Source organism: Lissotriton vulgaris, chromosome 2_2 (assembly GCF_964263255.1).
Source record: "Lissotriton vulgaris chromosome 2_2, aLisVul1.2, whole genome shotgun sequence".
Taxonomy (NCBI): Eukaryota; Metazoa; Chordata; class Amphibia; order Caudata; family Salamandridae; genus Lissotriton; species Lissotriton vulgaris.
This window is the reverse complement of record NC_141688.1, coordinates 331,152,570-331,165,300: the sequence shown is the minus strand read 5'-3', so window position 1 is coordinate 331,165,300 and position 12,731 is coordinate 331,152,570. Positions and strand designations below refer to the sequence as shown.

Below are 12,731 nucleotides of genomic sequence, written 5' to 3'. Positions count from 1 at the left end.
TCACAGTGTCTTGCTCGTCTGTTTCCATCAGTCCTCCTGTGTTGTGTTTCACATTCCGCCTCTAAGCTGTGCACACTTGTGCTGACACTCATCTCATCACTGTGGCCATCAGTCCACCTGTGTTGTGTTTCATATTCTGCCTCTAACCTGTGCACACTTGTGCTGACACTCATCTCATCACAGTGTCTTGCTCGTCTGTTTCATCAGTCCTCCTGTGTTGTGTTTCACATTCTGCCTCTAACCTGTGCACACTTTTGCTGACACTCATCTCATCACAGTGTCTTGCTCGTCTGTTTCCATCAGTCCTCCTGTGTTGTGCTTCACATTCTGCCTCTAACCTGTGCACACTTGTGCTGCAAGACTCCTCTCATCACAGTGTATTGCTTGTCTGTTTCATCAGTCCTCCTGTGTTGTGTTTCACATTCTGCCTCTAACCTGTGCACACTTGTGCTGACAAACTAACATCATCACAGTGTCTTGCTCATCTGTTTCCATCAGTCCTCCTGTGTTTCACATTCTGCTTCTAAGCTGTGCACACTTGTGCTGACACTCATCTCATCACAGTGTCTTGCTCGTCTGTTTCATCAGTCGTCCTGTGTTGTGTTTCACATTCTGCCTCTAACCTGTGCACACTTGTGCGGGCACTCATCTCATTACAGTGTCTTGCTCGTCTGTTTCCATCAGTCCTCCTGTGTTGTGTTTCACATTCTGCCTCTAACCTGTGCACACTTGTGCGGGCACTCATCTCATCACAGTGTCTTGCTCGTCTGTTTCATCAGTCGTCCTGTGTTGTGTTTCACATTCTGCCTCTAACCTGTGCACACTTGTGCGGGCACTCATCTCATCACAGTGTCTTGCTCGTCTGTTTCCATCAGTCCTCCTGCGTTGTGTTTCACATTCTGCCTCTAACCTGTGCACACTTGTGCGGGCACTCATCTCATCACAGTGTCTTGCTCGTCTGTTTCCATCAGTCCTCCTGTGTTGTGTTTCACATTCCGCCTCTAACCTGTGCACACTTGTGCTGACAGACTAATATAATCACAGTGTCTTTTGCACACTTGTGCTGACACTCATCCCATCACAGTGTCTTGCTCGTCTGTTTCCATCAGTCCTCCTGTGTTGTGTTTCACATTCCGCCTCTAAAATGTGCACACTTGTGCTGACACTCATCTCATCACAGTGTCTTGCTTGTCTGTGTCCATCAGTCCTCCTGTGTTGTGTTTCACATTCTGTCTCTAACTTGTGCACACTTGTGCTGACACTCAACTCATCACTGTGTCCATCAGTCCACCTGTGTTGTGTTTCATATTCCGCCTCTAACCTGTGCACACTTGTGCTGACACTCATCTCATCACAGTGTCTTGCTTGTCTGTGTCCATCAGTCCTACTGTGTTGTGTTTCCCATTCCGCCTCTAACCTGTGCACACTTTTGCTGACACTCCTCTCATCACAGTGTCTTGCTAATCTGTTTCCATCAGTCCTCCTGTGTTGTGTTTCACATTTTGCCTCTAACATGTGCACTCTAGTGCAGACGACAATCCTTACTTCATTCTGGGAAGCACCGCCAGTGTACTAGGCGCCCACAAGGCTGCGGCGAGGTGCTCACTGCTGTGGGTGGCAGCTGAAGCTGTATTCAGTGGCTGAATGAGCGTGGCGGCTGCAGGCATCAGTCCTGGGGTGTCCGCTGGATCTCTAGGTCTCTTCTGAGGGAGCGCCGGGAAGTTCTCTGGAAAGAGAATACTCACAGGTTAGTCCCACGATTCTGAGAGCGAGAGTTACAAGTACATGCAGCAGTGTGTGCCCTTCAGAATGAGGCTCAACATGGACTGACACTAGGTCTGTTCCACAGAAGGCATCTCTGGGGGGAATGTCACAGCCTGTGTCTCTCAGGACATCTTCAGGGATCAATGGAACAGCCTCTGTCCCTCAGAAGACCAGACTTAGCCTGTCTGATTAGTTGCACTGTTGACTCTCCAAGGGAGGGAACCTATTCTTGACCATAGTCACTCTGGCACTGTCTCTTCTAAGGCTCTTCAGAGTGTCAGGCGGAGGCATGATAACCCTTTTTGCACCACACAAAATAGTAAAGCACCTAAGCCCTGAGCCGCACCTCACCAGGCCTCATGGCTTCCAGAGCCTAGCCTGGACCTTCATGACAGGTATGGCCAACGGGGATTTAGGCTGGCAGCACATGCACCGCAGGGAGGGACACTACCTATCAATCAATCAATCAGTCAATCAATCAGGCTTTTATAAATCGCGTTACTCATCCGTGAGGGTCTCAGGAGCAGGGGGAAGTGCACCTATTGTTTTTTAATAAGAACTAAATCTGTTGGAGGCTGTTTTAGGACAAGGGGATACACAGAAAACGTGTTAGACTAGGCCAGGTACAACATTTGAACAAACAGCTCCAGCCCCATTTAGTGGACAAAGTGAAGAAGAAATAGGGCGAACACAAACTAGCCCTGATCACGAGCTACGACACCCATGGTCAGGATGTGTGCAGAATTCTCCACCGGCAATGGCATCTTCTTAATCTGGACCGGGCGCTATCCAAGTACATCAATCTAAAACCCAGAATCACGTATAGTTGGGGCACTGCCCTGAGAAGTATACTGAGCCCCCGCTACAGCCCACCTAGGCCACAACATCAAAGTAATACATGGCTACCAGACACACCTAAGGGCTTTTTCAAATGTACGCAGTGTAACGTATGTCAATGTGCTGCTAACAAAACCACCAACCTTCGATACAACACAACATACACACATCATAGAAGCAGTAATCAACTGCAACACTAAACTGTATTGTATGTCACTGTGGTTTAATTTATGTAGGCAGTCCTATAAGACCACTTAAGGAACGCATTCGCGAACGTATTGGAGCGATTTACAACAACCCCAATGATCCCCTCGCAGTGCACTTTAACTCTGTCCAAGCGGCCAGTGAACTAATCCATATAAAATGCCATGGCATAGCTATGGCTATGTGTAACCCTCGAGGAGGAGACAGAACACTTGTCCTACTTGAAGAACCTACCAACAGGTTTTATTTTTTCCAATTGAACTTTATGAATCGAACCCTATGTAAATACTTTAGGTCAGCTATTACAAATATTTTTTATAACCTCCTAATAAAATATACAAAAACCTTGGAAACAAAAAAAAAAAACAACACTTGTCCTGAGAAGGTTGGAAACTACATGGATAATCAAACTGAGGGCAGTGGACATGGGTCAAAACACGGACAGGGAAATCCATGTATTCCTTACAGACTGATCCGGAGGGCTTTGAGTGTTTCGATACCAGTCTAGGAGATTTCTGTGATTGTTTTCACACAGTTTACATCTTCTTTCAAGATTACTGTATGATTCATGTACTTGAATTTGACATTTTGTATTACACTCTATGTATTGCTATACTCCAACCAGTTCACTCTACAGCATGTTCTTTTACGACAGACGCCATTATATTGTGTGATGTATGTTATGTTCTTTTACAACAGATGTATCTATATTGTGTTTATATCTCTTTGTAGTTCTACATTTCGAACATTACTGTACTGTATCTGTACATAAGACTGTTCTAGGATTACACATGTCAAGTTTTAGACAAGAATCACTCTGTCATTCTTCACAATTAGGAAACTATGGAGGATTATCTGTACAGTCTGTTGCACTCTAGTTATGCCATACCCAACCTTTTTTCCATACTGCTTTATCTATTCTAACCTAACCGTGTTGGTTATTATTGTTCAGGCCTTATACATACACTTTGGTCATTCCCTTCTTCACTCAATTTCTTACTCATGGAGGACTATACTTTGTATAGCCGAGCCAAGTGGTTTGTGACTCTACACCAGTGATACTCAAAGTACAGCCCAGGGGCCGAAAGCGGCCCTCTTGACCTTTACATGAGGCCCCCTGGGCAACAGCAGCACTGGGCTGCTGTTTACTCGACTCGGCATTAACATAAAAATAAAATAAATAAACAGCAAGCTCTTATTTAAAGGTTAATTGCATCTATGGAAAGGAAGTACCGAGTGTGAGAAGTTGGCCTGGTATATAATGCTCACTAATTCTAGTGATCACTTTGTACCATGCCAAGCAACCCTTATGATGATTGGTTGTAATTCAACCTTGTAGACCAGTTATCCTAGTGGTAACGTGGACAAAGCAGTCTTAGGCTAAACTCTGAAAGGCATGTGAAGCCAGCTGTATTACCATACACAACCCCCTTGAATACCAAATGAAAGGACACCACACATGATTATATTGAAGAACCAGTACCGATGTCATACGACAGCTGATACTATCCCTGAGTGCGAGAGTGTAGCATTCCGCATAGAGTTTAACGCAAATAGCTCCTTCTCAGGTACCCTGATCTATCGCCCCCCTGAGCCTGCAAAAGTGTTCCACAGGTCCCTCCCAGAAATTATAGCGGAAAGAACCCTGTCCTCCCCTAACCACACTATCCTAGGGGACCTGAATCTCCATTTCAATTCCCCTTCAGACCATATTGCTCAGGAATTACTAGAGGATCTGGAAGCCCTGCAACTGCTCCAATTGGTCGCATCTCCGACCCATGAAAAAGGCAACCTACTTGACCCTATATTTAGTAACTGCCTGGATCTAACTGTCGATCAACCCATTCCCCTTCCATGGTCAGACCACTATCTGGTTCCTTTCACCTGGGTCACACGGAAGACCCTCCAAATACCTCCCCAAGTCATCAGCAGGAGAAATTGGTCAAAACTCCCTCTGGAGTCTTGGCTGCATAAACTGGACGCCACTCGCTCTTCACCCTTCCCAGACCCCAATGTGGCGAATGCTAACTACGGAAGCTGGATCACCCACTCGTTAGATTCGACCCTCCCGCTCCGCAAATCCTCGTCGAAGAGACTACAGAAATCTGCCCCCTGGTTCTCTGATTCTCTAAGACAGTTAAAACGTACTTGCAGACAACGAGAGAGAGCCTGGCGTTTAGATTTCCTCCCAGATAAAAAGGCTTCCTACAAAGAGGCGGTCAAAACCTATAAAGAAGGGATCAGAACGGCCCAGACAACATATTACTCGGAGAAAATATTAGGAGCGAAATCAAAACCCAAAGAAATCTTTCAAATTATAAAGCAATGCTCCAGTGCCAATGCAGCGCCCCCTCCGAAGAAAACCCAGGACCAATGTAACGAGCTTGCGGATTTCTTTTATAACAAGGTTCTAAAAATCTACTCCTCCTTCCCAACTGTAGCCACAACCCCGGACGCGAGTAGTCCACTTCCCCCCAGATCACCTCTTCACTCGGATCAGCCTTCCCTTGAACATTTTTCTCCTCTTGACCTGGACACTCTAAGTAAAGTGGCTCGTTCAGTCAAGTCGGGTTCCCCCTGTGATCCCGCTCCTCCAGAAGTCCTGATGCAGGCAAGCAAAGCCACCCTGCCTGTAATCTTGGATCTCCTAAACACGTCCATATCCGCCTGCTCTGTCCCCACAGCTTGGAAGCAGGCCATGGTACGGGCGCTGTTGAAGAAGCCCAGCCTAGACCCAGATGACCATTCCAACTATCGTCCCATCTCACTTCTCCCTTGGGCGAGCAAGGTGTTAGAGAAGCACATAAACGCACAACTGGTTCAGTTCCTGGAGGACCACTCTCTGCTTCACACGTCCCAGACAGGCTTCAGACCGAAGCACGGTACTGAAACCGCCTTATTAGCAGTCACCGAAGAAACCAGAAGGATACTGGACCACGGAGGATCAGTGGCAGTGATCCTCCTTGATCTAAGTGCCGCCTTCGATACGGTCAGCTATTCCACCTTGCTTGACCGTCTCCATAACATCGGAGTTGCAGGTGACGCACTAAGGTGGTTTGACTCCTTTCTGTCTGGGAGGTCATTTCAGATCTTCGACGGTGAGACAGTGTCCTCTAGTAAACCTCTAAGCTGCGGAGTACCACAGGGCTCCTCCCTGAGCCCTGTACTGTTCAACGTATACATGAGGCCGCTGGCGGGTGTTGTCGAACCGTATGGCATTAAAATCGTGTCATACGCCGACGACACCCAGCTTGTGGTCTCATTGGCTGCGGAGAACAGTAGGCACTCCCCAGTCGATCTGCTGAAGTGCCTAGAGGACGTCAAGGGATGGATGACCAACTCCTCCCTAAAATTAAACGGAGAAAAGACGGAGCTCATGCTCCTAGGCCCAACCTCCCCGGTACCTTTCACCTCCTTGTGGCCCAATGCACTGGGCCCCCCACCCACTCCCAAGGAAAGCGTGAAGAGCCTGGGAGTGTGGCTGGACAACAAACTCTCTTTTTCCACCCAGGCCACTAAACTGTCCGCTACCTGCTTTGGCCTACTTAGAATCCTGAAGAAGGTTCTCCCGTTACTTCCTCTAGAGGCCAAAAAGGTTGCGGTTCAGGGTCTTATCCAGTCCCGCCTGGACTCGAACAATGCTTTATACGTGGGAGCACCCGAGCTGACCCTCCGAAAACTGCAGATAGTTCAAAACTGTGCGGCGCGCTCCTTGCTGAAAATCCCGCGCACCCAATCTACCAGACCTGCTCTAAAAAGTCTCCACTGGCTGCCAGTGAGGCAGAGAGTGGCCTTTAAAGCACTGTGCCTGGCGCACCGCACCTTTTGGAATACAGGCCCAGCTATTAACATTGACCTTGTCACCCCCTACCACCCTAACAGGAACTTGCGATCGTCGGAGGCCTTCCTCGCCGTCGTTCCCAGAGTCAAGCGAACCGGGACCGGGGGCAGGCTGTTCTCTTTGAACACCGCCAGGCTCTGGAATGATCTTCCCCTCGCACTTCGGTCCAACTCTGATCTTCTTTCATTCCGTAAAAACTTAAAGACACTGCTGTTTGCCAAATCCTGTGTACCCTAGCTCCCCCGTCCGTCACCTCTCTGGTTCATCTCAGCGCTTGGACGCCCACGGGCAGCAACCGCGCTTAACAAATATTCTTACAATACAATACAATACACAGATATATATTGAAAATATATATTTAGATTTATTAACTACAAAATCCCCTGGACTCTTTATGAGCACAGAAGCACAAGCGTTAAATCACAAGACAGTTTAAAATACACAAAATTTGCACAATATGGATGAGCCCTAGGGGCCACCTAAACCATATACTAAGAAAGTGGTATAAGAGATACCAATCAGAACGGAAACAGGCCTAGGGCCTTGGGAATCGCTGGAGCTTTTCCCGACTTAGCAGTGACTAAGTCGGGAAAGGCCCGCGGGACTCGGGTGCAGTGTTTAAAGTGCACGCACTCACCATTGTAAAGTCTATGGTGCGTAAAAAGCACAAAGTTAGTTAGTTCGGAACCTTCCGAGTGACCTAGAACGCTGAAACTTAAGACACAGGCCCTTGAGATGTGTACCAGTGTAGGAACACCGGTGGAGCTGAGTTACCTCACCCACAGGAAGCGGGTGCACAGGGTCGAAGTAGTGTCGGGTTTCGTCACGCTGGTCGATGGTGCTTGGAGCTGAAGATGCTGCAGGCGGCTCAATGTGAAGAGTTCCGGTGGATCCAAGGGTGGATCTGAAGATGTGACGACCTGAAAGCAGAGGGGACAATGTTCAAAGTCACTAGCCAGTGACTACCGTGGAACCAGATTGGAACCAGGCGATGTCGGGTGCAAACAGGCGTTGAGGTGTAGCTTCTCTCTGCAGCCACGTGGACACCGGGGGCCGAGGACATCCAGGAGTCGATCACGAGCTGTCCCACGCAGGCTTCTCGCTGTTGGCGGTGTCTGCAACTTGATCGGAGCAAACAGGCCTTGGCTAATGCAAGCCACGCAGGAATCGAAAAATGCTTACCACTCGGACCAGCAAGGTCAGAGCGGGGGCTCCTTTCTGCAGGAGCTAGGGCAAGTCTGGAGCAACCAGACCCGCAGTGTAGTTCATTGGTTTCGTCGCCAAGATGGCCGCTGACCACGTGGCTAGTGGCCGGGATGGCGCGTCGAGTGGCACAATGCAAAAGGGCCCCACGCAGATCGTGGAGATGCTGGGGGGCTGACCTTCGGTGCAAGGGCTGCTCGGTGGTGGGGGTTCTCAGTCCCCAAAGCACAACGTCGAGGGTGCCTCGGTTGCTGCGCTGTCAGCTTTTCGGGTGTCTTCCAAGATGTCCGGTCCCACGTCTCTCGGTGCCTCCACGGTTCCCTTCTTTGCAGGGACTGTGGATCGGGCTCTGAGAAGTCTGGGAGTCTGGGTCTTGTCAGGCTCTGGGCTCGGGCTCCGGCGGGAGGCGGCAGCAAAGCAGATGTCGAGTTGCTGGTTGGTGCCTGTGTTCACAGGGTGGCCACTCCTAGGCCACAAGGGAGATTCTCTTCAGTCTTCTGAGCAGCAGAATGTCGAAGTCCAGTCTTCTTCTTTGTTTAAAGTTGATTCAGGATGATCTGCTGTGCAATGGCACTGCTCCCACTCTTATTCCCAATCTGAGGGGTGGATCACCTACTAGGTCCCTCCTCTGGGAGGAACCAGGAAGGGGGGTGGTTACACCCCCTTTCCTTTGTCCAGCTCCTCGCCAGGCCTGGGTCTGGAAAGTCCCAGGACCGGTTTGGACTGGCTTATGCACGGGGACACCTTGTGTGCCCCGGGCATATCTCAATCTATTCAGCCCTGTCCTACCCAATACACAAAACCCTGTCTGGGGTGGTGCTCGCACCTCGCAAGGCAGGAAACCCTTTGTCCAAGCCTCCCTCGCTGGAAGGACTCCTGGCAGCAGGAGGTCAGACTCGTGTCTGTGGTGGCAGCATCCATTTTGTGATGCTGAGGCTCTGGTTAACTTTAACCGGGGTTAAGGCTACACACATGTCGTGTCCCTCTAGAAGGGTGGAATGCTATCCCCGTTGACAGAACTGTCGAGGGGATAGTATTCCAATTCGTATGACACCTTACTCGACATGTTTTCATAAAGCCAAACCAAAGATAGCATATAACCGCGAGGATTATAATGCACTTAAGAGTATATGGTATGGCAATATCCCGGAACAGCTTAGGGAGTGGTTCCCGACAGCTGCAGACAGGCTCAGCTCATGCTAGAGCACCATCTCACATATTTCCAAGCACTCTGCCTCCAGGATTGAAGAGGCCTTCCATAGGAGTGGCTGATAGGAACATATGTGTCCAGTTTAAGGTTAGATATAGGGATACTATATCTAAGTAAGAGGTGATTACACCAACTTACCCCAGCTGAGTGATCAGCCAGTTGTGTCAAATATGGAGGCCAGGCCAGGGGTGGCACAATATATGCTGCAGCCCCTGGTAGGCCTTGGATGCACCTATGCCCTGGGTACCTAGGGTACACTGTTACAGGGGCCAATAAGGTGAACCAGTTCCAATTGTGTATGCACCTAAGGTGCATGGAGTCCATTTTAAGGAGAGAGCAATCAGCCTGGGGCCCTGAATAGCAGGATCCCAGGCCAACTAAGTCAAAAACCAGCTAAACACCAGGCAAAAAGTTTGGGGGTAACCATAGTCAGATATCCACCTTCCTACACCGAGGCCCTTAACTTTAGGAACACCTTAATTTTTCAAGACAACAAACGTATAAAAATAGTAGTCTTTTCAAAATTAAAAAAGTGTATTTCATTAACCTGTTGAACCGTTTCACCTTATTAAATCAGATTATAACAGTGCATTCAGAAGTTTGTTTTTCTTTAAAGTGAAAGTTTTCAAACAAATTTAGAAACGTTCACGCCCTGACACCTGACAACAATGTTTTATACACCGCGCATCCTAAAGTCATGTATTTCGAGGTCCTCCTATATGTGAAAATGCAGAAAAAGGATTCAAATTGAAATAAAACAATTGCCCAAGATCACACGATTTGGTCAAGTGGGGAAGCAGGGATTCATCCCAGGTTTTCTGGATTCACATTGTGTAATTTGGTTCAGCCACTAGATGTACATGCTGTGCTTCCCCTACACCCACTATACCCCCCCCCCGTCCGCCCCACACCACATCAGTGTGGCCCTCAGTCACACCAAAGACCAAACATTTAGGCCCAAGGGGAAATGCTTGCGAGTACCCATGCGCCACACCTTCATCAGACAGAAGATTTCTTGATGTTATCGTTAAAGGCCACGAACGTCTGTGGCATGTCCGGCTGACTGCCACTAATATCTTTGTTTTCATCTTTTAGTTTCTACTCTTCATTATATGCTTGGCCAAAGTCGGTTTGCGACTTCTGTTATGCTAAAATTGGTATGCACTTTCATCCTAGACCTAGGGATATGCACCATTCCATATGGGCCGCTATTCCAGAACCATTTACGCTGGGACCGACGTGATGCCATACCTCTCTATCTCATTCAGGTTTCGCTGCGCGGGCGAACGTGCTTTTACATATAACTGTTGGCATTGCATTTACTCGGAGATCCACAGGCGGAGAAGAAGGGTGGGGCGGATATTTAGAGTCAGGTAAAAATAATGGGAGATAGGGGTTTCTGTTAGCTTTTTTCATATTAACTATTGTTCAGTTTTTTGTATTGACATCAAAGCATATACGTGTTCTATTTACTTGGAGGGTCGTACTCAGTTCGACGAGCCGACTAGCTATGGCTTTGACAAGGCTCTATACCAGTGGTTTCCAAACTTTTTTAACCCGCGGCTCCCTTGACCCATTGGCCATTGCCAATGGCTCCCCACTGTTACGTTTTTTGGGAGGGTGGTGTGAATGTAAGCCCAGCCTCGTGAGTACTTGCATTTTTCTCCCTGAATATAATTGGAATAAATCAGAGGAAGGTATTATAATCATTGACGCAGGGTGTTTCGTATTACTAAGGCGGAGCCTCTAGTAAAATATCCTAGTTACACTTATTTGCCCATGCCTTTTTTAGAGTACCCTCTCAAACTTTTTTATCCTTCTTACAGTGCTCTATAGCACCCCTATGCATGTAGGCCCCATTTCCAAAGTGTTTCTGCTCTTAAATCAATCAATCAATCAATCATAACATTTGTAAAGCACGCAACTCACCCGTGAGGTTCTCAGGGCGCTGGGGGGGAAGGGGTGCTGCTACTGCTCGAATAGCCAGGTCTTGAGAAGCCTCCTGAAGGTTAGTAGGTCCTAGGTCTGCCGTAGGAGAATGGGGAGGGTGTTCCAAGTCTTGGCGGCGAGGTGGGAGAACGATCTGCCAACAGTGGTTGCTCTTCGGATGCGGGGGACGGTGGCGAGGGCGAGGTCGGCGGAGCGGAGCTGTCGGTTCGGGATGTAGAAGGTGAGTCGTCTGTTGAGGTATGTTGGTCCGTTGTTGTGGAGAGCTTTGTGTGCGTGGGTGAGGAGCTTGACGGTGATCCTCTTTTTGACGGGGAGCCAGTGCAGGTCTCTCAGGTGGCAGTGATGTGGCTGCGGCGGGGGTTGTCGAGGACGAGGTGAGCGGAGCCGTTCTGTATGCGTTGAAGTCTTTTCTGGAGTTTGGCTGTTGTTCCTGCGCAGAGGATGTTGCCGTAGTCCAGTCTGCTGCTGATGAGGGCCTGGGTGACTGTTCTTCTTGTTTTGGTGGGGATCCACCTGTAGATCTTGAGGAGCATGCATAGGGAGTTGAAGCAGGATGACAAGATGGTGTTGACTTGCTTGGTCATGGAGAGAGTGGAGTCGAGGATAAACCCCAGGTTGCGTGCGTGGTCAGTTGAAGTCGCTGGGCCACCAGGAGTCGTCCCAGGCTGAGGGGGTGGAGCCGAGGATGAGGACCTCTGCCTTCTCCGAGTTCAGTTTCAGATGGCTGTTCTTCATCCACTCGGCTACGGTTTTCAATCCTTCATGGAGGTTGGTGTTGGTGGTGATGGGGTCCTTGGTGAGAGAGAGGATCAGCTGGGTGTCGTCGGCGTAGGAGATGATGTTGAGGTTGTGCAGTCTGGCGACGTGGTCGAGCGGTGCCATGTAGATGTTGAACAATGTCGGGCTGAGGGATGATCCTTGGGGTACTCAGCAGGTGAACTCGGAGGCTTTGGATCGGAGAGGGGCGAGGCGGACGCTCTGGGTTCCTGCGGAGAGGAAGGAGGTGGTCCATTCCAGAGCCTTGTCTCGGATCCCTGCGTTGTGAAGGCATGTGCGTAGGGTGGCAGACAGTGTCAAAGGCGGCTGATAGGTCCAGGAGGATGAGGGCCGCAGTTTTACCATTGTCCAGCAGGGCCCTGATGTCGTAGGTGGCGGTGATTAGGGCAGTTTTGGTACTGTGGTTGCTGTGGAACCCGGACTGGGACGGGTCCAGGATGTTGTTCTCTTCGAGATAGCGGGTCAGCTGTCTATTGATGGTCTTCTCGATTACCTTCGCCGTGAACGGGAGCAGCGAGATGGGCCGGAAGTTCTTGAGGTCCTTCGGGCCTGCATTGGGTTTCTTCAGAAGGGCGTTGATTTTGGCGTGCTTCCAGCTCTCTGGGAAGGTCGCAGTCTCAAAGGAGATGTTCATGGTCTTGCGGAGATGGGGTGCGATGGTGGCGCTGGCTTTGTTGAAGATGTGGTGTGGGCATGGGTCTGACGGAGAGCTGGAGTGGATGGTGTTCATGATTTTGAAGGCGTCGTCGCCGTTTATGTTGGTCCAGTTGAGCAGGGGATCGATGTGGGTGGTGGCCACGGGTCTCAGGTGTCAGTGGTTGCCGGGGCGGTCATGTTGTTGAAGCTGTCATGGATGTCTGCGATCTTGTGATGGCAGAAGGAGGTCAGGGAGTAGCACAGGTCGTGCGAAGGTGGAATGTCGTTGGTGTTGGAGCTGGGGTTGGA

General features: G+C 49.4%; 1 protein-coding gene across 1 annotated transcript in view; it reads right to left on the bottom strand.

The window, feature by feature from the left end:
* The window catches only part of AGBL2 (AGBL carboxypeptidase 2), a 986,768-nt gene that overhangs the window by 65,206 nt on the left and 908,831 nt on the right, over window positions 1-12,731 (bottom strand). Inside the window, exon 22 of the mRNA XM_086959752.1 lies at window positions 1,546-1,726. Coding sequence (XP_086815878.1) covers window positions 1,546-1,726 — 181 coding nt within the window. The remainder of the gene's footprint in view (window positions 1-1,545; window positions 1,727-12,731) is intronic.